This window comes from Puma concolor, chromosome C1, assembly GCF_028749965.1.
Source record: "Puma concolor isolate L17-30 chromosome C1, mPumCon1.1.hap2, whole genome shotgun sequence".
Classification (NCBI taxonomy): domain Eukaryota; kingdom Metazoa; phylum Chordata; class Mammalia; order Carnivora; family Felidae; genus Puma; species Puma concolor.
In genome coordinates, this window is record NC_141674.1 from 81030839 (window position 1) to 81058560 (window position 27722).

The 27722-nt window shown below is 44.2% G+C and overlaps 2 protein-coding genes and 1 pseudogene across 3 annotated transcripts in view; 1 reads left to right on the plus strand and 2 right to left on the minus strand.

Annotated features, from left to right (window-relative positions):
* The window catches only part of SLC44A3 (solute carrier family 44 member 3), a 334651-nt gene extending 324110 nt beyond the window's left edge, over positions 1-10541 (plus strand). The window contains exons 22-23 of one of the 2 annotated variants that reach the window (XR_015254888.1): positions 1379-1489; positions 9975-10541. The gene's annotated coding sequence lies outside the window, so the exon portion shown is untranslated. The remainder of the gene's footprint in view (positions 1-1378; positions 1490-9974) is intronic. The other variant, XR_015254889.1, reaches the window with a different exon arrangement.
* On the minus strand, positions 1-27722 carry CNN3 (calponin 3). The gene is made up of 7 exons (XM_025912561.2): positions 27436-27722; positions 6120-6241; positions 5855-5921; positions 4999-5136; positions 4507-4623; positions 2430-2576; positions 1-1106 (listed from the first exon to the last, which is right to left on the minus strand). The coding sequence occupies exons 1-7, from the start codon at positions 27490-27492 to the stop codon at positions 765-767; spliced, it is 990 nt and encodes a 329-aa protein (XP_025768346.1). The 5' UTR covers positions 27493-27722; the 3' UTR covers positions 1-764.
* Positions 11906-16948, minus strand: LOC147578186 (small ribosomal subunit protein eS7 pseudogene; annotated as a pseudogene).

Below are 27722 nucleotides of genomic sequence, written 5' to 3' on the forward strand. Positions count from 1 at the left end.
AATGTTCAAAAAAAATATTTATTTATAAAAAATACAACGGGATAAGTTTATGCTGAGAAATGCAGCAATAAATACAGTTGAAGGGAACAGCAACTCTACATTGATACATTGGCACAAACAGGAAGAGCACACACACCACCCAGACCTAACTGTCTGCAGGCCGATTTTGTACACGCTCCTTTAGAAACACCACTCTGAAAAGATCTTGTCGGTTTAGGTAAGAGAATGAGTACACATATAATCACAAATGCACACGGATCAGGACTTTATTTAAAAGTTAGCAAACAATACTGTAGACATTGATATGTAAATTTCTAAAATGCTGCATCTTAAATTTAGTTGGCAAAGACCACATTTAGCTCTAAGCATGACTTTAGTCTTCCACATAGAAACCAGATAACTGTAAAAAAAAAAAAAAAAAGCTTCCTATTGTTTGAAAATCCCAGTCTAGTAAGTAGATTGTAAAAATGCATAGGTCTTTAATAAGAGAATTGGCTGTACAAGAGTACTCCCCTTTCACAGTATTCCTTTTTACTTCATATGTGAGTTATTGCTTCTGCTGTAGGATTTAACTGTTACAGCACTAAAAGGGAACTATTTAGGGAAGAGGCAGAAAAAGGAAAAGGGAATGTACGTAAGGCAATATTTCTTTTAGGTACAATAAGCATAATAGTGTTTTAGGAAGACAAGATAAAAATTACTCAAGGCTAGCTTGGTTCTCACTGAATAAAAACGGGCTAAATACTGAGCTCCTCTGTGTAAATCTAATAATCAATGCCTTGGTCGCCATATTGGTAATCTCTGGGGTAGTCATCTTGGTACTCTCCATGATATTCATCTGGGTATTCTGCCTGATAATCACTATCACTAATTTCAGACCCATTTGTTCCCGTTCCTTGGCTTCCATTGTGAATGACAGGTTCTGTGGGAGCGGCACAGTATTTCGGATCATATACTTGCCGCCCAAGCCCATACACACTCATTCCTTTCTGGGAAGCAACTTTGTTGGTTCCCATCTGTAGAGAAATTGTCGAGTTGTCCACCGGTTGTAATGTTAGCTTCTGATCGTAGATGTCTCTTCTGGTACCTGGTGCTAACATTCCCGCCTGGTATTAGAACATAGTATAAAAGTTAAAACAGCAGCTAAAATCTATTCTGCTGAACATTTTCTAAGTTATGAAATTCACATTGTGAACGCTAATGTAATAATAACTTCATTTCAGGGGTAAAGCTAGCTTACCAAATAGTCCTGATGCTGAATCTTTCTTAAGTACCAATACTCACTGGCTTTCAAACTAGGTCAGCCCTTCCTTTAAATCCTTGCTCTGCTATAAAACTGCTAGGTGGCCTCTAAACAAGCTAATACTTTTGGTTTTAGGTTTCTCATATGCAAAATGGAGAAAATACCACCTACTTTGGATTTAGGAGAGGATTCAACATAACCAATGTAAAAAGCACAGCGTAATGTGGGCACCCTGGAGAGTTACATGTGAGTACCTATTATGACCACATACACTCTCCAGGCCATCCATTTCAGAAGCTCATCACACATTCAGCAGAACTTATGCCGAGCAGTCCTTAAGGCCTGAAGTCTCAAAGAGCCAGCCACAAGTACAGTAACTCATTTCTCCATTTATGCCAAGCAGACAGTCCAGGTTTAACTGGTAAAAAAGGAAACTTGAATGGCTCCTATACAAGACAGTGCCACATGTGGCAGGACATCTCAACTTTAGGTCACAAGGAGAAAGCTTTTTCAAACCTTATCCCCCACTCCTGTTGGATGTGAGCCCTGCCTGCTCTCCAGTGGTTATGGGAACCTCCCTATGAGGGGCTGATCTATTTTTAACAAGGAAATACTTCCATCTTGCATGGTGTTAGAATGCTGGCATTCTCACCATGCTAGAGCCCCACCTAACTCCTCCTTAGAACACCAGATCATTTTACCTACCAAGTTTCAGAGGCATTAGAAGGAGCAATTTACTTGGATCTGGAGCAAGAAATAAACTTGCTATAATAAACGTATCTCTTTTCTTCTGGTTAGACGGAAAGACCAGCTGTTCTGACTGCCAACACACCATACTTGTGTTCCTATAGAAAGGTCCTCTGATTCTTTTGCTTTCTCAGCAAAACCAACTTTCCTGAAGGAATGTACTTTATACCATACAAAAAATATGTCCTTCGAACTTAGTTAAGTGTGGGATGCCTGGGTGGCTCAGTTGGTTAAGCATCCAACTTCAGCTTGGGTCATGATCTCACTGTTCCTGAGTTCAAGCCCCACATCAGGCTTCCTGCTGTCAGCACAGAGCCCTATGTCCCCCCCCGCCTTGCTCCCTCTCTAAAAATTAAACATTAAAAAGAGAGTAAGTTAAGTGCTAATTTAAATGATCCTTCTCTACTCTTTGCTCCAAGTATAAAAAGGTACTGCTTACCTGGCTGGCTCCTTTGTTGGTGCCCATCTGCAGACTAATTGTGGTCTGGTCAAAAGGTTTGTCAGTTTGCATTTTGGGATCATAAAGATGCCTCCTGGTCCCATAGGCCGTCATACCTGCCTGGCTGGCGCACTTGTTGGTTCCCATCTTTGAAGTTAAAATTAGCAATGATTATCACAGGTCACCACCATATATGACAAGCAAAACTTTGTGTTCTACTAAAAAGACAGAGGGGCACAATTGACAAGTCCCTCTTTGTGCTGAGGCTAGCTAGATACAAAATCTCCATGCTTTCACAACTTTCAAGGTGCTCACTTTATTATTTTAATTTTAACGTTTTTTTAATTTATTTTTTTTTGACGCAGAGAGAGATGGAGCATGAACGGGGGAGGGTCAGAGAGAGAGGGAGACACAGAATCCGAAGCAGGCTCTGAGCTGTCAGCACGGAGCCCAATGCGGGGCTCGAACTCACAGACCGTGGGATCATGACCTGAGCCGAAGTCGGACGCTCAACCGACTGAGCCACCCAGGCGCCCCCAAGGTGCTCACTTTAAAAAGAAAAATCTTGGGGCGCCTGGGTGGCGCAGTCGGTTAAGCGTCCGACTTCAGCCAGGTCACGATCTTGCGGTCCGTGAGTTCGAGCCCCGCGTCAGGCTCTGGGCTGATGGCTCGGAGCCTGTTTCCAATTCTGTGTCTCCCTCTCTCTCTGCCCCTCCCCCGTTCATGCTCTGTCTCTCTCTGTCCCAAAAATAAATAAAAAATGTTGAAAAAAAAAAAATTTTAAAAAAGAAAAATCTCAAACAAGGTTTTAGAGGGCAGAATTATGAATAATTACCCCTGCTCCTCTTCTCCCTACTGTCTATACAGCACAGATAACCAAATTAAGAGGTACTGCATCAGCCACTTAAAGGGACAGAGGCACTCTGACTAGGCAGCATGCTTTTCTACTCCAGGGGTTTGTATAAAAAGTGACAGCAAATGCCAGGTGTCTTCTCTGGCAGCTCAACAAGGGCTTCTTTAAAGTCTCATTGAGATCACCAGCATCTTCATGGGAAAAGGACCACATTTTATTCCTCCAACTCTCATGTCACCGGAGAGAAAGAGTGAGGAATGTGAACTCAACCAAATTCAGAGGAACAAGAATTCTTTTCTCCACTGAGAATATGGCTTTAAGGCCAACCGATATACCCAGTTCTATTAGCTGGGGACGCATTTCTGATGGGTCTTTTTCCTTAAAAAGGAAGGGAGGAAAAAAAAATCATTACAATCCTACCACCCAGATATTAGCTGTAAACCTTTGTGTGTGTCCTTCTAGGCTTTATCTTCTCTACCTGTGTATATATTTATCAATACACATGCATGTAAATACATGTACATTCAAAAATAGGCATGTGCATCTTTAAAGTAAAATCGTGATTGCACTGACCATTGTATTTTGTAACCTGATTTGTTTTCCTTAATCTTTGAATTCTTGTGTATCATTTTTACCTTACTCTGGTTCCTTCTGTGCGGTTATAATTTAACCAACTGACTACTGTTTGGAATTTCAGGTTTCCAGTTTCTTACCAGATACGATTTTGTAGTGTACAAAAATAAATCCACCTCACATGATGCAGTGGCCGCGAGGGCACACTTCTCAGTGGTGGTTTCGTGACATTCTCCAGGGGAACGATGTGAAGGGGAAAAATACCTGCACTAAGTACTTCCAGTAGTGCTTGGCTGCTGTATTGTGCAAATAAATGACTTCGGCATTGAGGTTTTATAAAATTGCCTCATTTGGTCAGTATCATTTAGGAATTTATAAAACACGTTTTCTTAAAAAAATAAAGACAATGTAATTAGGGAGGAAAAGTCATTTCCTAGAGAAACAATTGTCAAGTCTGATGGCATGCCTGAGGTTTCTTCTGAAACCATCATCAATGTCTCAGGGGCTTTGAATGGACGTAAATTATATAAACCACATATCCATCCCCAAAACCTACATTAGCATGGATCTCATCCATTCCTTACTTATGAGAGACACACTTTACATGGTGAGAACTGACAATACCGAATCAAGCAGTAACACGTTGCTTACCTGCAAACCAATTACACTCTGGCCAGCTTTTAATTTTCCTTCATCAAAACGTCTTGTTTGTTTTTCTGCATACTTAACTCCGATGTCAATGGTTGTATGGAATCCTTTTGTTTTAGCCTAGACAGAAATTTGCACACTAACTAAAAAGGAACACTGAAGTGGAGATTCTGCCAATAGTTTTTCACAGAAGGAACAACAAAGAAACGCTACTGTCCGTAGATGAAGGCTTCACTAGGTAATACTCAAACTGAGGGGTTGAAAAACATATTTAAGGCCAGTCAGTAATACCTGTGGCTCTGAAATGTTAAGTGTTCTGATTAAGCTCTCTTATATGAGGCAGCTGATGTCAGCAGCCTTTCCATAAAGCTAATAATTATGGAGGAGACAGAGGCTGCTCCCCGCCTAGCCAGAACTCCCATGGGAAAGAAAAGACATAATTCATCACCAACATGGTGGGACTTTTAAAAGCAGCCATTAAAGACATATACGTACCAGACCTGCCAGAGCCACCAGTGTAGTCTGAACCTGGGTCATGTTTCCATTCTCAAAAAGATCGTTCGCTTCAAATATGTCATGTGGCTTCATGCCATAAGCTTGAATAGCCTTAATAAAGTTGCCAATATTCTCCAACTATAAAGGAAAAGAGCCATATAACTTTGGGAGCTGAACACTGACATTCACATTATCTAAACATTATAAGCCTTCGTGACTACTGTAAGATGCCAGGCAGAAAGTTACTTGGCAAGGAGTCTTGACCAGATACATACTAAGCACAGCTCTGTCTGGAAACGGAAAGAGTAAATAGTATTTTACAGTAGGTCACATAATGGTCTTTTTATTTTTACGTAGTCATTTTTTTTTCAGTTCTTTGAAGGCAAGATCTTCCTTAGATAGTTTTAAGAATTCTGTGATTCTGTCTGAGCTATCCAGGGCTAAAATTCTGTCAAAAGGTACAGGATTACTCACCTTAATAATTTATTATCTCAAAATATATAGTCAAAATATCCAATTTTATGTAACCACACCCATTTGTGAACTAAGACTGCCTAATATGGTGTTCTACAATCAACCACTAGTTGTTAAACTCCTTGCTTTTTCCCTCGTTTATCAATATGGTCTAGATTGTATTTCTCTGTATAAGCTGTGTCAAATCCTCTCCAAGAGTTGACAGACTAAATACAACTTCTAAGCTAAGGATCTAATAATCACAGAACTAATTCTAAGTAATTATGGAAGCAGAGTAAAAAATAAAATATAGCCACGTGCATTAATTTCTGCTAAGATGTCTACTTTAATCAAACCTTCGCTGCATAAAGAATAACCAGAGGTTGCAGGTTCAGCTGTTTACCTGAGGCCAGTTTAACGAGGACTCATTAACCTTCTTCACTGAGCCCGGCTGTAGCTTGTTTATGAGTCTGAAAAGTAAAGTACAGGTGACATTTATTGTTCATACGAAAACAAGGACTGGAATGTAAAGTTGGCTCCTTTAACATCAGTAAGAAAGCATTAAAAACATTTCTGAAATGTTAAGGCTTGACACCCTGGATTGGGAAGGAGGACAGCACGGAAGCCTTGTGGAAAGGACCAGAAGAACAGAAACGGCCAAAACTTACTCGCAGAGGATTATGCCATCTTTTAAGCCCAGCTGAAAGTTGGTGCCAATGCTCATGCCTGTCACCTCTTCTATCCAGTTTCGAAGATCTTCTTCTGCCTGATGATCATACTTGGAAGCGATCTGAAATACAAGTTAACCAACTTTGGAAGAATTTTCATTAAAGCATCAAAAACTGCTGACTTCAGCTTGCTCTACTTTTCTTATCCATTAAGACCACAACTGTGACATGCAGTAAATTACACTCATTGGAATTCACTGGCAAACCTAACCAACTATTACAGCTTCAGTAACTAATAAAAAATTTTGGTTAAGGCGGTTCTTAGAGAAAATGTGAACAGTACAGGGAGAGAAGCTGGGATTGAGAAGGAGAAACTATGGATCAAAACAAGACAGATTTCCACTCATGACACACAGGAAGTGACAAGAGTTAATAGCATATTACAGTATGGCAGTCGTCATATTAAATTTCAAAGATTAAGTCATTAAACACCAAATTCCCAAAAAAGAGAATGGCAGGATTCTGACACATGCACCTGTTTTACACAGTGTCTTAACCTGCCAACGCATCTCGGCCAATAGTTTTGCTGCTTGCAGGGTTCTGGTGTTTCTACGCCTCTATTCAGCCAAATGCACACTATGTGCATGTGCACACACATGCACGCACTCCTTGGTACTGACCGTTGTACTGTAAGTACAACTTACACTAAGAAGCTCTGTTTATGTAGTCTATATCCTATAAACTCACAGGAGTCACTTCTAGACTCTTAGTGTACCTAGCATACTACCTGACTTCCAAACATTTAATACAACTAAAAGAAAAATTCCTTACTTAACAGAATTCTATGATAAAGGCAATTTACAAACATAGATCCTATACTATTATACACGCTAAAACCTACTACACACAGATTTTCAAAGATCTCTTCATAATAAGACCAGAAACCTCAATTTAAAAAAAAATAAAATTTACACAAAATATTACTAAAAACCAGTTCTCAAGCTATTCCTTGTCCTAGGAATATTAAAGAGGTCAGTCAACCAATTAAGAAGAACACAGCTGGAAAGAAGAGATTATGTGTCATTTTTCTTCTCACACAGGTGAAATGCCAGCAACACGCAGATCATGCCCAGGGGGATGGAGAGATGATGAGCTTGTAACTGACTGTTGCAGCATCTATGGAAACGGAAATGAACACAGAAACATTTGCTTCCATAAAACATGATTAGGTTTCATTACTGAAATGAATAGTTTGTTGTGGAGAGGGCCCTCAAGTTCTAGTTCCACAGGGAACCCTCTCCTGAACCCTCACCACCAAGCGGCCGGGCAGGGTTTCTGATTCACCGTCTTCACTGTGGAGGGCAGAATCATTGGATTCCACTCATTACTGTATCATTTAGAGAGAAGCAGTCCTTGATCTGCACATTTACTTAGCCAGAATTCTAAATGCAAATTCAATGAGTTTACATTTTCATGTTAAAATAACTAATGCTGTGCAAGGTGTCCTGGATCAAATTTTGGCCTGGAGGTTAGTTTATAAAAGACAGGTCAGGCACAATATAAAGCTAGTACACAATGTGTGTTAACTGCCTGCCCTCTGGTACTTCCATCCCCCCCCAAAAAAACGCCACATTTATTTGATTTCCTGCCAGTCTGGGTTACTGGATGTGGGAACAGGAAAGAAGGAGGCAGTGATGATGGAAGGTGTTGCCAACGGGACACATTCACCTCTGGTGAGCAGGAAGGAGGCATTACTCCTATTACACCTCAGATACGTATTCTTACATAATGAATGTATCTCCCCCAACATAGGGGACATATCTATTTAGATAAATGGCACCTTTAGAAAATGCAGTAAATAATTTGACAGAAAAAAATTTAAGATTTTCACACTAGATTTTGGTTCTAGGTGACTAGAAAAAAAAGCTAGAAATGTGGGCGGGGTGGGGTGTGTGTGCTATGGCTGGAAAGGGACCAGCAAAGAAGAAAAGGAAAAACCAGCACTCCGTAAGTGTTAGCTGTGGAAAACAATCTCCCAGTTGAATTTTTTTTCAAAAGCAAAACACTCAACTAGGAGTTGCATTTCAACGAATCTGAAGACAAACCTGGTAGGCTAGGGTGGGAGGGGTGCGGCCAGGGCTCTGAGCTGCCTCCACCCATCTTGCTATGGGCCCTAGTTCACAGTCAATCCATCTAGCTTCTGATCCATTTCCTGTCTACACAGAAAGAAGGCTGAATCCAATGAGCGCACTAGGTCTCTTTCCATTCTAAATTGTCTGCACAGTTTGGCCAACCAGCAAAAATTAGAGGGAAATTCATTCTCTTAATTTTTCCAAACGTAAAAATGTAAGTAACGCTGGAGGGGCTGGGGGTGTTTTGGAGGGGGGGATGAGCCCCAATGAGGCAAATTTTTATTCAACAACAAAAAAACTCCTAAAAGCATATTTATGTTTCCTTTATGCAAATGTGTCTGACAGATTCAATGCCATGCCCCAAACCACAAAGTGATTACAGATCTAACTTGAAATATCCTAGCAGAAAAGCCAGAGAGAAATTCATCTCCCCTGTGGACTGTTCTCATCAAGGGAGTGAGGAGAGAAAAATCAAGGACTGGAATTAGCTGGAATTAGTCAGGGTTCAAACCCTGACTCCACCACTGACGAGTTGCAAGCTGGAGCTCTCTGGACGGCCGACTCCGTCTCCAGACTTAATGTAATAGCACATGCACGATAAAAATTCATAAGCACATCCAGGCAAAGCTCAAGACCCCAAGTGCTAATCTAAAGATGAAAAGTAGGAATGCATCCCCATCCTGTAACTGTTGCTCCTGGCCTAGGATTTTACTGTAAGTAAAGGAGCAGCAAGGATTTTTCTACTCAAATACCACTTTTTTCAACGTTTATTTATTTTTGGGACAGAGAGAGACAGAGCATGAACGGGGGAGGGGCAGAGAGAGAGGGAGACACAGAATTGGAAACAGGCTCCAGGCTCTGAGCCATCAGCCCAGAGCCCGACGCGGGGCTCGAACTCACGGACCACGAGATCGTGACCTGGCTGAAGTCGGACGCTTAACCGACTGCGCCACCCAGGCGCCCCTCAAATACCACTTTTTTAAATAAGTGAGCTTTCTGCGGACAGCCCAGCTAAATAGAATTCAGAATTTCAGAATATGTACTTGTGAGTTTAAGAAGAAAAAAAAAATTTCCTGAAATCATCCAGGAAAAAAAAAATCTATTTCAAATTTTCTTTTAGCTCCCGGCCTGCAGCACTGTTCCACAGGACACAGAAATCGGAAGTGCTTCCTTTAAAAGTGTATCAGAACACAACCCAAGCAAATATGGTTATATTCTTTAATTACAGAGGATATTTTTTTTTAACTGTTTTATATACACAACCTGTAAAATCAAGGGACTGAGAGCAATTAAAAATAAAAAGGTCTGGCCAGTAACACTTATTCACTATTTCTATCTAAAAAAGCTTTAATTTCTGAACATCAGGCAGAAAATGCTGACAAGAAAACTAGCTTAAAAGATTACTTAATCTCACTTCATTAATACATTATGGAAATGTCACTCTGATTTGTTTAAAAATGACTCTTCTGGGGGGCCTGGGGAGCTCAGTCGGTTGAGCGTCTAACTCTTGATTCTGGCTCAGGTCATGATCCTAGGATCATGGGATTGAGCCTCGTGTTGGGCTTCACGCTGAGTGTGGAGCCTGCTGGAGATTGATATTCTCTCTCTCTCTCTCTGCCCCTCTCCCCTAGTTATGTTCTCTCTCTCTGAAATAATAAAATAATTTTAAAAAATCACTCTCCTGAGTTATTTATAAACATCATTTTCTTTACTCTTCTTCAAGATTTATTTGATTTGATCTTCCCAAGCTACTTTCACAGACCTTCTGCCTGGGTCCCTCAAGTGCACAGCAGCGTTTCCCAGAGCCCTGCCTCCTGACCCCTCTCCCGGGGAGGTGCACGTCCGGACAACTTTGGTACCATCACTGGAGAACCCCCGCTGCAGGCTCCTAACTAAAGCTCACCAACATTCCCCTTGCCAAACACAATCAAAGTTGAAGAAAATGAAGACAGAAAAGCCTCTGGGGCATCTGGGCTGGAGGTGAAGAGAAACCTCCTGCCAGTCATCCTCCTGGCCAGTCAGAGCTCTGCCAGTCCTGCTGCCACCCCCCTGGTATCTTCAGTTGCCCACCCCCGCTTCCTCTTGTGCTGGGGCTCCCGCTCAGGCCCAGGTGGCTTCAGCCTTCTGCCCTTCCCTGGGCTCGCTCCTCAGAGCTAAGAGCAACCAGTGTGGAGTCACCCTCTGGTTTAAGGGCAGCTCAATCCTTTCTAGCTGTATGACCTTTCTCCTGGATCTCTAAAATAACACTTGTTTAAAAAAAGAATAATAATAAATAAACAGTGCAGAAGCATGCAGAGTGTGCATTTTCAATGGGGTAACACGGCCCCGCAAAGGGATGACAGTGGGTTCTTGTGGTGGGAGTGAAAACAACCGTAGACCTTACGGTAACCTGTGACCCTCCCCAACAAACTCTGTCCCTTTGTATTAAATCTGGTGGGAGTCAAGAGGTAATTAGGAAAAACATCTAAAAACTTTCTTTGGGGAAGCAGTGATGGAAAAAAGGCTGAGGAGCATGGAGACAGTAAAAATGCACAGGTTTCTCTTCACCTCCCTCCCCTCCCCCTGCCAAATCCTCCTCCCTTCCCAGAGGTGAGCACCTGTCTGTCTGCCACTTCTGCCACGTGCACACATACATTAGGGCGAATCAAGTATAAAATAACACTACATCTCCCTTCACAAGAACAAGACCCAAGGGCCGACGCCTCAACAGTAAAGGGAGACAGACACAGATCAGACGAAAGCCTGCTCATTGCCAATAGCCAAGCCCTCCCAGCCAAGGAGTTCTGAGAAGTTCCCCGACAAAATCCCTAAAAGGGGATTCGGAGCAATGAGGGAAACGGAGCTTCAAAACCATCTCAACAAGTGACCCCAAAGTGCACTGTTTTATGCACTGTTTTATGGTGCTTCTCAGTGTAAGCAGGGAGCATTCAGCCAAAGTGCAATTTAGTAAGAAGCTGGGGGTGCACCCGTGTGAGGGGCAGTGATTATATATATAACAAGAACTGTCGGATGGCCCCGCTTACACCCAGGGATGTTCTAGAATCTTTGAAAGAATGAAGATGTGTCTTTCCCATGCACTCCTCACAATATATTCTTCTCACAGTGCTTGGTAAAACCTGGAGGTGGGCAATTCCAGATCACTAGGCTCCCTGTCTCACACCACCAAGGTAACCCAGCATTACCCCAAACCCTCTAAGTACGATCCTATTCAATGCAGCGTCCCTCTGTTTCAAGAGTTCCTGTGCCTCATGGATTCTTCCTCCAACGTCCTTCTCCATTACTCCTTCCTTCCGTCCATTATTCAAGTGGCTACTACATTCCAGTTAGGTTCAAAGGCAAAGTCTCCGCCTGAAAAGCTTACATTCTAGTGGAAAGAGACAAATACCTATTAAATACAGTGTTAACACCCTTCCAAAGAAAACTGTAATCAGAAAAGGGATGTTTAAAATAAAGAAAAGATGCCTGGCTGGCATATGCCTGAAGCATATGACTCTTAATCTCGGAGTTGTGGTTTTGAGCTCCATGTTGTGTGTAGAGGTTACTTAAAAATAAAACCTTAAAGAACAGAACCCCCTGGGACTACCAAATAGATTTCCACCTGAAATACCACGAGGCCTCTTCCCTTCTTTATCACCTGCTATATAAAAATATATTTCTTTCTTTTTATCTATCTATCTAGATATCTAGATATCCTTCATGCCCAGTGCAGACCCCAACACGGGGCTTGAGCTCATGACCCTGAGATCAAGACCTGAGCCGAGCTAACAATCTAATGCTTAATCCAATGAGCCACAGGCACCCCCAGCATCTGCCATTCTTGATACCTCATGAAGACAATGAAGAGGCTTTAACATTTTTTTTTTACCTACCTTAACCTTCCCCACCCTTGGCAAATTTTTAAAGTATTCACATTGTGGATACAACAAGCTAAAGATCACATGTCTTGAAATCAAACTTTTAAAACTTCCTAAAACTGTGTTCCCAATTCTAGTGCGACCTAAGTAAATAACTTAACCCTGGTGAGGGAGGTCGTCTTCCTCCCAGGACCATTGTGAGAATGAAGCCTGCTCCACAGGTAAAGAAGAGCCCATCTCAATGCCTGACACATCAGAGTTAATGCTCTCCTTTTTTAGCGGCTTGAGCACAGAAATTACAAACTATTAACTGAACCCCACTACAAACTGTTCGCTTTATTGTCTATGATTCAAAAAGTTCCACTGGGACTCATCTGGGATACTGCCCTTTGCCACTCATCAGCATGCCCACTCCTGCATGTCGTTGCATCCCCAATTCTCGTTCTTTTTCAGATTATTGCTGATGAAAAGGATAAAGTAACTACTTTTTGAAAAACAGATTTATATCTTTAAAAAAATTTTTTTAATGTTTATTTTTGAGAGAGACAGACAGAGCATGAGTAGGGGAGGGGCAGAGAGAGAGGGAGACACAAAATCTGAAACTGGCTCCAGGCTCTGAGCTGTCAGCACAGAGCCTGGTGCGGGGCTTGAACTCACAAACTGTGAGACCATGACCTGAGCTGAAGTTGGCTGCTCAACTGACCGAGCCATCCAGGCGCCCTAAAACAGATTTATATCTTAAGGGTGATAGAGGTGGGAATTCTAGAGAAAAAAATCACTTTTACGTTTGGGATAAGGTCAAGGTAGATTGCATGCCTTCCTCAAGGTCACTATAGAATCTGAGACTCCTTCCACAGTCTGAACTGTGCTAAAGATCTGATGGCAAATGAGTATATTCCAGGGCTATGGAAAACCAGATCTGCCTCAGGTAAACAAGAGGGACACCTAACTGCATTTTTTTTTAATCATATTTGTTTACGACAGAAACTCTGGGAACTCAAAGTGAACATCCTTGCCAGTGAGCTTCCGATAGATGACAGAGAAAGTTTCAACCCTGTGCTCCCCATTGTTCTGCTGTGCTTTAGCCAAATGAACCTTTATAACCTGGCTGCCATCCAGTTTCACGTGGATTCTCTTGCCCACAATTTTGCTTGGGAAAACCAAGTCCTCCAGGATCGCGTCGTGCACGCCTGTCAAAGTGCAGCTCCTGGGACACTTTTGCTTATTTTCTGTATGGCTTTTTTGAGTTGGCTGAGGCAGAATTCTCCTCTGAGCAATAAAGACAACATGCTTCCCACCGAACTTTTTCTCCAATTCACAGATGAGCCGGACTTGGATTTTCTGGAAAGATTTCAGTTGAGGAACGGGAATAAAGATGATAATAGCTTTTGGACCACCACCAACTCCAGTTTCCTTGGCTGCTGTTATATTCAGCTCCTTTAGCTGGGCTTTGAGGTCCGAGTTCATCCCCAGCTTGAGGAGAGCCTGGTATATGCCGGACATGAAGCTGTCCAGCTTCTTGTCATTGGGCCTCATGATCTTCATGCTCAAACTGAACATGGCCTTCTCCTTGGTGAGAGCGCTGGCCCAGGAAGAGCCTAAATGCATTGTAAAGCCGGGCCCTTTTCTCAGAGGTACAGCTGGACCTTCAGATCAACATGTCAGCATACGGCACCAGCACAACTTTTTCTCTCCGAATACATATAGTCAGATAAATGCAAAGATATTATGGCTCAATGTACCAATACTATGAAACTGACAAAGTTTTTAAAATGCCCTAAGAGGAGTTAGTCCAATGCATAAAGCAAACCGCATAACTAATGAATAAGAAAATGCAGAAAAAACAGAATGTCAACTTTGCCTTCTCTAACTAGAAAAAGACCTTCAGTTTAGAATATACAATTTAGAATATACATAGTTAAAAGTTGGACTTTGAAATTTCAATTAAACAAGGTGGGAGTGAGCACAGAGACTGGATTCCCAGAAGGATCCAGACTCAGAAAGAACGATGAACAAAGATGCATGGATTAAACAGCTCACTGATGTGAGATGCCCTGGCAAACAAAAGAACAGGAACCTGCATGAGGGCCCGCTGCTTCCTGACCCCCACCTGAAAGGCAAGGACCTCTCTACTATAGGCTGAAGAGCCTGGCTGTCATGCTAGAGTGGACTCCTGGAGAGAGAGTGTGCAGGTACCTGGGCAGAGGTGGGTAGAGAAAGTCATCCATTACCAGGAGCCAGCATACCTATGCAAGACACATCTAACATGCCTGTACTCTCCTTGGGGACAAGACAGGCTTTAGTCATTTTGTACCCCTAGAGCCCATGCCTAGCGCAAAGTAGGTATTCAACAAATGATTTTTCATCCATTGGTAGTAGTACCCAACTAGAGAAATGCCACAGATTTAAAGATCTATCTTGTTTCGGAAAGACATCTGCATTTGAATACTGCTGGTTTTTACAGGCGCCACATCTCCTTGATCTACCAATCTAGTAATCTTAGATGGACCACTAGGGACATATTTGTTTTACTTTCTCATAAAAGTCCCTATGTCCATGGCACTCCTTAGGTCCAGTTTAGTAACTCTAGAAGTAGGGCCTGGTCAGAAGCAACAACCATGCCCGCTGTGCTGATCTACGTCAAGGTAGGAGGAGCTTCCAGTGATATGTACCTTGAGGCTTAGATTTAGATCTGTTCTCTTCTGTCTTGGTAACAAATTAACAATTGGCAATCTGGAAACTATTGGACATACTTATCAAACGGATAGAAAATTAAATTAGGAATAGCTCAAAAGAAACACAGTTCAGATTCAGAACATCCTAGCTTAATAAATTATTCCAGGTATATGTAAAATCCTGCACCAAAGTTCTAGAACTCGTCATGCATACTCAATAAGCTAAACAACTCTGTCTAAAAACACTCTCTCGGTCTGCACAGGTATACAATTCTTTATAAAATACTATTGCCTGTGTTATTTGCTTGATAATAACAGCTCTATGAGGTAGCCAAGGAAAGGATTACTTAAATAAAACAGGTGTGAGAGGAGCATGTAAACTAGAAAACCTTATGCAATTATCATCGCCCTTACTTTATAAAGAGGGAAAACCAACTTGCCAAGCAAGGACTGGAATCCTTTGACATGGAGGTGCCTCGTCTACCTCATTACAGTGATCAAAACAGAATGACTCAGTGCTTTGTAGTCAAACAAAGGAGTTAGTTAATAATCCCACTGGACTTTGGTAGGTTAAACCATATCTGTGGCATTACCGTGATGAATTCTGAGTGCTGCAGCCTAGAAGGGGACACTGACAAATGGGCAACAGTTTCTAGAAGGGGCAAACTGAATGGGGACAAGATCAGAAAAATCATACACAGCCTATAATGAGAGACTGTTCGCCAGGAATGGCTATATATAACCTAGAAGGGACTTTGGGGGCAGGAGAAGAAACAGGCGGGAGAAGAAACAGGCTAGTACCATCTGAATATTTAGATGAAAGTCCTGTAGAAGAGGAAGTCAATCTGTTCTGAATGCCACACTGCAGGCAGACCCAAGACAAGTATGTGGCAATTCTAAGGAGACATACAATCAGCATGTAAGGATGGAGAGCACGTGAGTGCCAGCGAAGCACAGGGGGAAGGAGACCCCCAAGAAAACCTGCCGGAGAGCGTTCTCTTGCTTCGGAAGGAGGCTGGCTGGGTCTTGAATTTGATGTTGCTGTAGAAATCCTGCTGAAAGGGGACTGTCACAGAAGCCCCTCAGGTCAAAGAGATGAAAACAGAGATGCTCTTGAACACTCTGCTTCCTTCACCTCACCTCTAGGATAGTTGAGGGTCCGCCTCACTCATCACACTTGCAGCCATCTGCCATTTTTACTGCCATCTACATCTTCAGGTACTGGTGTCCTCAGTAGGCACCTAGGTGCCTCCTGAATAACTTGTGAGTCAGCCACATGGTCGGCACTGAAACGTTGTCCTTGGTTTCTCTCATTACAAGGGGCATCAAGGCAGCAAGTCTTCCTTCCATAGCTTTAGAATGTATACTCACTCCTCATCAACTATACAGCAAGTCTGCTTAGTAGGACGGGCCTTGTGACCTGAGGAGGCATGAAATCCACCTCCAAAGCCCTGAGTGTACATTGTATTTACACGGAACTCATCTCTACCAACCTGGGAAATGCTCCCTGCTCCCAGATCGCTGACCACATTCATCGAAGTGCTCCCAGCTGTCCACCCCAAAAGTGAGTCAAACACACACTGCCCCCTTCGTCTGAGCTACTGTTGGGCCATGGGCAGAACGAAGGCCAAGGAGGAGCAAGACCCCAGCCTTCTGGTCAGCCCTCAGTACATCAGGAGCTCCTGCTGGGGGCCCAGTTCTAGGTCTCAGATCTTGAATGCCTTTTCTAACCACAGCGGAGTCTGTCCCTTTGAGAGACCTGGCTTTACACAACCGGTGAAGAACAGAGTTGAAATACCTCACTTTAGACACAGGCTAGATGCTGCTAGTGAGGTTTCACAGGAGTCTTAAGGATATATTAACTGTGCAAGATACCAGGGCCTTTTTCTTCGCAGTGAAAATTAGGTATGAAATTTCCATTAAAAAAGCAGGATGGGATTTCACATTTTCTCTTTTTAAAAAATTGTATGACCTACATCATGAAATAGCATATGAAGATATAGGATACCCAACTTGTTGAGACACTAAGTAAAAAGGTTTTTGGTTTGATTTGCTTTAATGGGGAGTGTGAAAAAAGATGAAGTCAAAAATAAGGTTCCAACACCTTCATGACACCAAGTCCTACACAACTGCCACCAAAGACGGGACAGATGCAAACTATGGCCCAGGCTTCTTTTTTTTTTTTTTTTTTTTTTTTTTTTTTTGTTTTTTTTTTTTTTTTTTTTTTTTTTCAACGTTTATTTATTTTCGGGACAGAGAGAGACAGAGCATGAACGGGGGAGGGGCAGAGAGAGAGGGAGACACAGAATCGGAAACAGGCTCCAGGCTCTGAGCCATCAGCCCAGAGCCTGACGCGGGGCTCGAACTCACGGACCGCGAGATCGTGACCTGGCTGAAGTCGGACGCTTAACCGACTGCGCCACCCAGGCGCCCCGGCCCAGGCTTCTTATACACTGCAACAAAGAAGGAAAAAGTTACAAGACTGACAGAGTTCCTTAAAAAAATATGTTTCCACATGGCTCCCTTTTCCAGTCCTGAAGCCCAAGAAGACCCCGTGATGAGGTCACACGGCGCCCTCCACATCTCAACAATAAAGCCAACTGCACATTTTACCCAACCTAATGCTATCTGAGAGCAGGGAACAAGGGAAAATAAGTTCCTCTGGAAGCTCTGGATCCCCCCATCAGCGTGCTGTGCAAAAGTCTCTTGGAGAAAAAAAAAAAAAAAAAAAAAAGCCTCTTGGAGACTATGTAATAAAGGCTTGCTATAGACATCCAGGCACAAAAACAAAATAAACCCAACTTTGCATCCCTTCCAGATGAAGGGCCCAGGGAATGAGGACAGAGAGCAGTACACAGGCCGCAAAGGGGCCTCAGCAGGACTCAGCAGAGAGCGGCAGCTGAATCAACAGTATATTCCACAGGCAGGCGTCAGCCTGGCCGGTCCCCTCCCACTGCTGCTGCCTGCACCATCAGACCCCAGTGGCTCCGGGAAAACAAGGCCAGGAGCAAAGAACACCCTGATTTCACGTGAGGAGGGGAACACAACGGTGGTAAGGAGGAGGAGAGGTCTCACCCACCTCAGTTGTTTCCAGGTCCTCTTTCTTGCTCCTTCCCAGCTTTTCACAGTGAACCTTCTTCCTTCTATTGCTTTGGTCCCACTCAAAGTGCACACCAAGGCCTTCCCCTTATTTGGTCCATCAGTGGGCACACACCACCCCCTATGTTGTCTGAAAAGGTGCCTTTTCCCCCCCTTTTTTGAATGCAGTTGACACACAGTGTTACGTAGTTTCAGGTATACAGCACAGTGATCCTATTTCTCTATACATTATGCTATGCTCATCACGACAAGCACTCATCACTTTTTTTTTTTTTTGTTAAGTATTATCTCCATCCAATGAGGGGCTCGAACTAACAACCTCGAGATCAGTCTCCTGCTCTACCGACTAAGCCACCCAGGTGTCCCAATCTTTGATTAAACCTGCTGCCGGCTACAAACACCGTCCTGTTTTCTCTTTCATTTCATGACAAACCTCTCCATTTCCTCACTTAGTACTTCTTCCTAACATCTCTGGAAATTTCCTCTATGGAAGACCATCTCTCAGAAGGTCACCAGTGACCCCTCAGTAGCCAACTCCAGTGGCCTGTTTCTGCAGCACTCCGGAAAGCCCCTCCAATCCCCCTCCCTGTGGCCGCTTGTTAAAGAACTTCATCCTAGAGCTTCCCTCTCTGGTCTGCCTTCTCCTCTTCACCTTGAAAGATGCAAGTTCTCCCGAGTTCTGGCTTCTGATTAAAACAGTTAAGAGCATGGGCTCTGGCAACTAAATGCTCTGGTTGAAATCCCAGCTCTACTGTGCTGGGACCTCCTCACCTGTAGACCAGAGATCATTAATAGCACTTAACATCGGAGAGTTGTTGGGAAGAATCAAGGATTTAATTCACGTTAATCATGAAGAAGTCAATAAATGTCAACCCTTACCCTTCTATGTGTGCTTTGCTGGCCACTCCTGTCCAGATACCATCAAGATTTCCTCCTTCAAACTCAGAACATCATACGGAACAATCACTTGACACTATTTGATAGCCATTTTGCTAAGAAATCATCTTGATGCTGCCTAGACTTTCTATTTTAAAAACTACGTATCATCAAATAATTTGTAAAAGCGATGCCCCCACCTCACTCTGCTGCCAACTCACACCTGAGTGGTGGGGTGACTGAGACAGTAGGCGTCAACAGATGTCAGTGACCTGTGACTTGATAATAATGAACTAAAACAAGTGACTTGAATTTTGACAAGCCTGCTCTGATATCATTTTGGTTTACCACCAAGAGGAGAACCACCTTCTCTTTCCTACCTTTGGTGGGAAGGATAAACTAATTTTTTTTAGAGTGTCATCTGGTACTACCTATAACACTTTTATGTATTAGGTCAACAGTTATGCGCTTTTCTACACAAGTACTTTTTAAGGAAATATCCACCAGAAGGGAGGTAATGAATAAATAACCAGAATCTCTACAAAAGACTACAATTCAGTTCTAAAATGGTCGAATGATATCCAAAGTTGCACCAGTGGTTGGGTGGGGGGTAAGGGATACAGGATACTTTCACTACTTCACTGTCTGCACTCTTCACAACAAATATTTCAGTCACAAAATCAGAACAGAAAAAGAGAAGAGGTTCTCACAGGCAAGGAAGATGGCGCCCCAAGGTAGATGCACTGTGTCCATACAGAGATCACTTGTCCAAAAGTCATGGGCTCAGCGGTGATTTGGACCCAGGTCTGGCCCCAAAGCCTACGTCTTTTCCTCCACTAATGTTCTCCCACCCCCACCCCTCTGAACCAGCCCGACAGGAAGTTGTCTATGCTGCACACTGAGCCTTTGGCAGAGGGCTGTGCTGCCAGCCAGCCAGAGGAGGGTTAGGCAGCAGTCTGGGCCTCTGCAGCTTCACATGAAGTCCTTTCCACTCCCGGAGGAGGAGAGGGCATCCAGAAGCAACCTCTACCACCATCACCGCATCAGACTGATGCACCATGAACATGCTGCAGAGTTCGAGAAAATGTTGATTCAAACCAGCCCATGGGGAATCAGCAGTCTCAAAGGGCGTTGCCAGCGTGGTTCAAAAGTTCATAAGAAGATATTTGGCAGAGATGTCTCAGACGAGAAACACTTTAACTCCTCCACGGGCCCCTATAAAAAGGAACCTCCTACAACAGGCATGTTTTAGAAGGTGCTGTAAGACAGAATGCAGGAAAGGGTGTCAACAGAGCAGTCATGGAAAAGAAGAAAATTTAAAAATCAAGCCCAGAGGGGAAGAAAATTCAAAACGAAAGCCTGGCTGGCAAAGCACACGCCTGTGTGTATGTGTGGCCGAGATGAGGTGGGGCTGAGGGATTTCTACAACATACAGGTCTCTCAAGAAAGGTAAGGAAAAAGCAGAGACAAATGCCTCCCAGTCTTCAGAGCAGAGAATGGGCCCATTCAGGGGGAGGGATGTGGCCATACGTGAACTCTCGTGAACTCTCGAGCACGGCCCCAGAGTTCCGGCTTAGCTGCGAAGGCCAAGGACCCTGACAAGCTCACAATATGACGTTTAACCTAAGTATGATTTCTGTACTCAATCAGAACTATGATTGCTGTTGCTATTTTTGCATTCAAAGTAGAATCACATGTTTGAATTATGAGAGACTTACTACACATGGTATTGATTATTTTCTCTCCAATTTCCTCCCATGTGAAACAAAAGGAGGGAGGGAAAATTGCGATCATGAAGCACACACTCTCTCTCCCATTTGTGGAGCCTTGTGTAGCACGAAGCAGGCTGAAAGGCGGGGGATAATGAAGAAAGATCAATGCCCAAAAACTTGGGAAGGGGAGAGAAACAACGAAGTCCTGGCCAGCCCTGTCTAGCCACTCCACAGCCAGGATCCCCTGGAAACGTGTCAGCGAGGAGAGGAAAATGGCCATAAATGCTTAGGTTATGTCTCACCCGAAAGAGTCCTTCCACGCCCAAAGATCTCTTTTCCCTGCACTCCTGCCTCCAATCCCCTGGCCTGCCCACTGCAGGCCACCGATGGCACTCATACCCTGAAGCTTCCTGTTGGCAGAAGGAAGATGCTGAAGAAGTTCCCTCCCTTCCTTATGGGGGAAAACTAATACTACATCTTCTGGGACTTCCTTCACACAGGTCTATGCGAAGCCTTCCTAAGACCATTTGACACTGAAGGCCTCCAGTGCAACCAAGATTTAAACACAAAGGGGTAGGGGCAGGCTCAGGCGGTGGAGCATGTGACTCTTGATCTCCAGGTTGTGAGTTGAAGCCCACGCTGGGTGGAGAGATTACTTAAAAAATAAAATCTTAAAAATAAATGAATAAACACAAAGAGGTAAATATGTTCATCAGTGCACTATGGAGGAATATGAGCCCTATCTGAAAGCAAGAAATGAAAGAGGCATCTTATCTTGTTTAACAGAAATCTATGTCTTAAGAAGAAAGAGCCAAATAATAACATGGCCAGAAAGCAAAGCCTCGAGCTCTCCGAGAAGCACCTGGCTCTGGGGGCAATGTGGACACAATGAGAACAGGCTTCGAACCCTGGCATTTCACAGAGGGAGCACAGGCTACCAGGGGAAGGAGTCTTGGAGAAGGACTCTAGGGGCAGATCATATTCTGGACACAGAAGTGAAATCCAGAGGTATTGTTTGGCATTGTGGTCCCCTATCTGCCAGAAGCCTCATTCAGATACAAACAGATTCCTGAATGAATGTCCAAGTCTTGGAGATAATCTCAATATCTAGAAAACAAGAGAAGCTCAGTAGAACACAGGACCGAACGAAACCAGCAGAGAACCAGCCAGCAACGTGGAACAATGGCAAACATTTACATGATGTGTGCTTGTAGTTCCAGGCATGATTCTAAACACTTTACAAGGACTGTCTATTTTACTTCTCCCAACAACCCTATGAAGGCAGGTATTTCCATATCCTTATTTTGCAGATGAAACACAGGTTACTTGCCCAGAGTCGCAGAGTAAGGGGCAGAAACAAGATTCAAACGCAGTCTCCGTAGTCCACGGTCTTAGGCATGAGAATCTACTTTCTCACTAACAAGAATCAGGTATCTTCAAGTTCACAAGGATTCCCACGGTCGTATGTTTTTATAAAATCTGCCAGGTATTTTTGTATTTCTGGGAATGATTGACATGTTCCGCCCTCCCACACTGCATATGCTTCAGGCCCCACAACCAGGATCTACTCTGGGCTCAAGAAATCCTTAACAAAAACCTGAGCACAAGGATGTGTGAATAACAGCTAAAAGCCCAGTATGGCCAGGAATTTAGGGTTAGGAAGAAGCAACACACACAGAATATATGTTGTAGGAGGCTAATGCCTAGAATAAAATGAAACTTGCCAAAAACCTCTAAGGACGAGCCCTCTCCCACCACCTAGTCATACTGAGAGAGTAAGTTAAGCATTTTCTCATTCTGCTGGGTGTAATGGTATAATTGGCTAAAAAACCAAAGCCATCCAATTGTGCTTCATTTTCTTCTTTTTTTAATGTCACAGATAATAGTGATCGGTTCATAAAACACTTTTAGGTGAAAATACTCACTAACCCCCACGATCTGAACCTGGAAGGGAAACGGTACAGGGGGAAGGATGCACCTCTGGTTGATGACAGTACTTGTGACATCTTCCTCATCAAGCTTTTTTTTTTTTTAACGTAAACTCTACACCCAACATGGGGCTCCAACTCACAACCCTGAGATCAGTCAGGAGTCACATGTTCTACCACCAACTGAGCCAGCCAGGCACCCCATCAGGCTTATTTCTGAAATCTAAAGGAGTAGATAGAGACAAATAGTACAATTTCCACAAAGGAAAGAGTGTAAAAAGCTGTGGGTCACAGCACAGTGAACTTGATAATGATCTTCATTAAAATTCCAGAGTAAATATGTCTCAGCATTTTAGAGAAGAAAGCATGGTACCCCTTCTCAATTTAGCAAATGTATTTTCTTGAACTGTTTTGGTCAAGAGAGGGGGAGAAAAAAAGAGGGCAGGTAAACCACAATGGCATCTCCCACCCAGGAGGCCAGATCCGCTGAGTGACCACTTTGCAGGTGGTCTTTGGGAGATGCAGGTATCCCACAGAGCCTTACAGAGGGGCCTTCTACTGTTCCTCCCTAATCTGGGAGTCTAAGAAAGAGCCTCAGCAAAAGCACAAGAATTATCTTGCTAATAAGTTTTCCAGTGTAACATTAATAAAACAAACTGAAGAAAAGCAATCTGTGAAAATCACCTTGTCCTTCCAAATTATCACATTGCACTACAGAATTCTATTGCGAAGAATAATAGGGTTAACTTCCAATGTTTAAAGATGGTAAAATCTACTCCTGATGGATAAATTCATTAAATCAACAAATACTTATTAAGCATCAACTATATCCCAAGTTGTATTCTGAAATACAGATCTTGACGTAGCTCATCAATGAATAAGACTGGAACCCCTATGGCTGGTGGAAAGAGACCGTAAAGAAAAGCTTTGAATTAAAAGCCTATGTCTGGGGACGCCTGGCTGGCTCAGTCAATAGAGCATGCGACTCTTGATCTCAGGGTTGTGAGTTCAAGCCCTACGTTGGTTGTGGAACAACAACAAACTAAAGCTAGACCCAGCTACATTTTTACCATGATTCCGGTGCTCTACCAGGCAGACCACCTTAGGGTGCAATCTGCGGCTGGAGTCCACAATCACCTGGGGTTAATGTGATCAGGAACACTCTTAGAGCAACTGCTTGTCCAAAGGCAGGCTGGCTGGCAGGCCTCGCGGGACATTTGGTCCTATTTGTTACTATATGATTGTTTAACTTACTCTTCAGTGATTTACAATTTTAGTAGTAAGTCTTCCAACATGATTTTTAACCGTTGAGGGCTACCATTGTTGCAACCAAGAAGATTCCGCAAGAAGCTATGTTGCTCAAACCATACATTCCAGGTGAGAAAACTGTGAGAACGCTCATTCCAGTTCCCATTCTTCTTAATATTTCGGAGAGACGACCCCCCTCAAAGATACGGAGGTAATTTCAGCTCCACCCACTCCCTCCACAACTGATTTCCTCCACCTTCCCTGGGACCTATAAGCTCCCCACAGCATTTGCTGTGAGCCCAGGGAGGGTATGCTTCCCTGCATCCTCAACTTTACAAGGAGGTCTACTGGCTCCAACATCTTGTTCAGAGCCAAGCGTCAGGAAATGCTGTGCTTTCCTTAAGGACCCGTCATGTTTTCTCACAGCTTAAAAGGCACAAAACTGTTTTCCTTTTCATTTTGGTCCCCAAAATGCAGTGGGGGGTCTGGCTCAACCTTACTCCGTTCTTTCTTCCTATTTCTTTCTTTCTGTTTCTTTCTTTTCAGGACCTTACTACTTTATGAGTGTTTCCATATCCCACAGAATTATCTACACCAGCTTCTGTGTTATCTGTATTATCCCTGACCCTACTATTCTATTAAGATCTTTGCGGATTGCAAGTTATTGACCCTTTTGTTGTTTAAAGATGCAGTTCACGGTCCATGCTGGAAGATTCTGCTTTTTTAGGCTGTTTTCAAACTTTTGCCATTAAAAAAAAAAAAGTAAGTCTGATATGTTTTGCCATGTATTATCTATCATCTTGTCAAATAAATATCTTAAGTTTACAGATTTTTCCCCTGCACTTTTACTAATTAAAAGTATTTAAGATCAAAGATTTCCTCAATTCATTGACGAACTGCTTTCACAGCTGGAGTATAAAAAGACCAAAGGCTTATTTAATAGAAATGGAATACTTACAGAGTCAGTGACAAGTCTAAGAAATAGAATATCGATACTAATTTTCAATTACTAAGAACTAATAGCTACAACATAGTCACCGAGTACGTACTACAAGCAGACACATCTCACCGTAGTGTTTAGGGTTGGTAACTATTATTTCCCCCATTTTACTGATTAGGAAACTGGGACAGAGATATATCCATGAACTTGCCCAACATCATACAAGGCAGAGTGACAGAGGGAGAACTAGAACCCATGTCTGCTTGAATCCAAGGTCTGTTCCACACTGCTTCCTGAGGACGTTTGTATTTTTTCCACTTTGTTAAAGCTTTAAGAGGCGGGAAAAACACACATTACATTTAAGCAACATATCAGTTATGCAATACATAAAGAAAACAGAGGAAGAAATCAAAAAGTGTCCAAACCAAGCAGTGTCAAAGTTCATGTTCCATATACCCACCCCTCTGTTGGCACTGTGTCCACAGCTGAAATGCAGTATCTCATACAAAAGCCTTACCAAACATGGATATTTGATTTCCAAGCCCAGAGCAGATGAAAACAGCATTGGATGAGTAATTACAATGTCAAGAAGTGACAGGTGGACAGCAAAAGTGGGGGGGGGGGGGGGTGGGCAGACAACAGTGACTGGTAGTAGAATATCCCTAACTACTTCACTAAGATATCACTTTGAGAGTTTACATTCTTAGAATATTCCGACTCTCTTCTGTGACCTTGAGCAAATCACACCCTTTCTGAGCTTTGGCATCCTGACCTATAAATGATGTTGGATAGCCCCAGCAATCCCTCCCACCTCGAGGGGCTGCTGTGCTGTTAAGATCAAAAGACTTCCTATGAAAGGGTACTGTATGAAGGGCCCATATAAATGAATGGGGTAGTTAAAATATGCCTTTTGTGCTTAAAGGAATAAACCCGCAGTTATAGAAACTCGAAGCTATAACTTTCCAAAGGCTCTGAAAACTGAGGTTTTACTGTTTTTAAAAATGTACAATTACAGTGATCTAGCCAGTGTGTGCAATTCCTTCAGTCTGCTCAATAAAAAGGAGGAAAAGGGCAGAAGCTGCTTCATTAGTCAGCAAAAAGAAATTAATACGGATATGAACATCCAAGAAAAATAAGTCACTTGAAGGACTGCCAAAGTTATCAGGACCTCATTTACAATGCAAAAGGTAGAGACTCAACCGTTCAGCCGTCCCCAGCCAAGAATCACAAGGGCGAATTAAAATTAATGTGTACACGCCAGGCCAGGGTATCACATCCAACAGTTTGGACTTGCGGATTCCTCTGAAAGGATTCCTAAAGCTCCATTTGTAAACCCTGGAAAGAACCGAACAATCAGACACAAACCATTTCTCTGTCCTCTAAAAACAATGTTCAGGAAACTATTTTCGAATAAGGGCAACGCACTAGACAAAGTAAAGAACCCAAACGTTCCAATGTTGGATTCGTAGGTTAAAATCAACTCTTTGCCTCAAAGACTGTTCAGAATTTATTAACTGAATCAGGATGCGCAGGCTGTAACGGGGGGGAGAAGAGCTATAACTCTCCCTTGGGGTTTGACAACGGTGCGCTTCATTGCCTCTATATAATTCACTCCACACCGCGTGCACCCTCAACACTGGGATGTTGCAGCTTTGACAATGCCAGCGTATTCTACCAGCGGTCGGACGGTGCGGTGGCAATCCTGACATGCTTCGGCTCCCGGGAGGTTAATGGGAATTAAACCACAGCAGCCCTCCTTTGTGGCGCTTTGGCCAGAACAGCAGAAAGGAGACAATGAGCGTTCTGTGCGCAGTTCCGCGCCGATTGGCTGCTCTCTCCCCCCAGAAACCCCTGATGTCATGGGCTTGGAATGCAGGGAGGGAGGGAGGAAGGAAGGAGAGGATTTGGGGAGGGGGGACGCCTCTCATCTCTTTCCCAGACCAAAAGTCCCAAAGATAAGCCCAATGCATTCCTAATGCTAGGCAGTGGCAAAGCTGAGAGTTTCCAAACGCAAATCACTCCACACTACAACCCGCCTCGGCAAACATACCCAAAACAAAAGCAACCCACGAAAATATCCTTGATACCGTTGAAGTCTAATGTACTACAAACTTCGGTTTTACAAAAATCTCAACTCTACAGCAGATATCGCTTCCAAAGCGGCGCACTCAGGCTTTGTCTCCGTTTTCCGCAGCAGCAGCAGTTAATTTGCCTCAAGGCACCGCAATTCGGAAACTGTGAAGCGTCCGGGGGTCCCTGGGGTCGGTGGACCGCTCAACGGCCCCCCTCCCCGGGAAGAGGCAAGGAACAATGGGGGGCCCAGTTTGGCCACGTAACCGCCTGACTCTGCTTGTGGCTGAATTCGGCCGGGGGGTTGGGGTGAGGGAAGACGCACGGTCCGGCAGCAGCCCAGGCCCGGGAGGACGGCGGGGGCTGCTTGCCGGGTCCCCAGCCGCGCCGATGGGCCCCACCTAAGGGCGAATGACCAGGCAGGAGCGCCCCCTTCCCGGAGGGGCGCGTCCTGCAGCCACGGACCGGCTCCGGTAGCTGCAGGCCGGCGCTGCGGGATTCCAGGAGCCCGGGAACCCACCGCCCGCCGCCAGTCCTGGCTCGCGGCGCTGAACAAAGCCAGGAGAGCGCGCCTGGGAGACCGGCGCTTCGAGCCCGGGGCCAGGACCGAGACGCGCGGCCACTCTCGCGCCGCCCCGACGTCTCCTCCCCGCGTAGCCGGACAGCCACCGCGCGCAGAGAAGAGCGGCCCAGCGCCGCCGCAGTCCCAGGGACCCTCGGGCGGCATCTAGCCTCCCACCCCTCGCCCTGGGCGTGGCCGCCCCACCAGAGCCCGGGCGTACCTTGTTCTTGACCTCGGCAGAGAGCCCGTAGGAAGGGCCCTTGTTGAAGTGGGTCATGGTGGTTCGGGAGGCGGGAAGAGGCTGCGCTCGGGTCTGGGGGTTTCTAGTACTCGTCTTCCCCGCTCCTGGCCCCGAGGAGTGGCCGCAGCGCGAGATGCTCGGAGCTCGCTCCCCTGGGCGGCGCAGGAGACGCCCAGACGCGGCGGCGGAGCGCGGGCGGTGCCTCGGCGGCTCGGTCCGACTGGGTCCCGCAGAGCCTCCCGCTCCGCTCCCGAGTCCCCCACGAA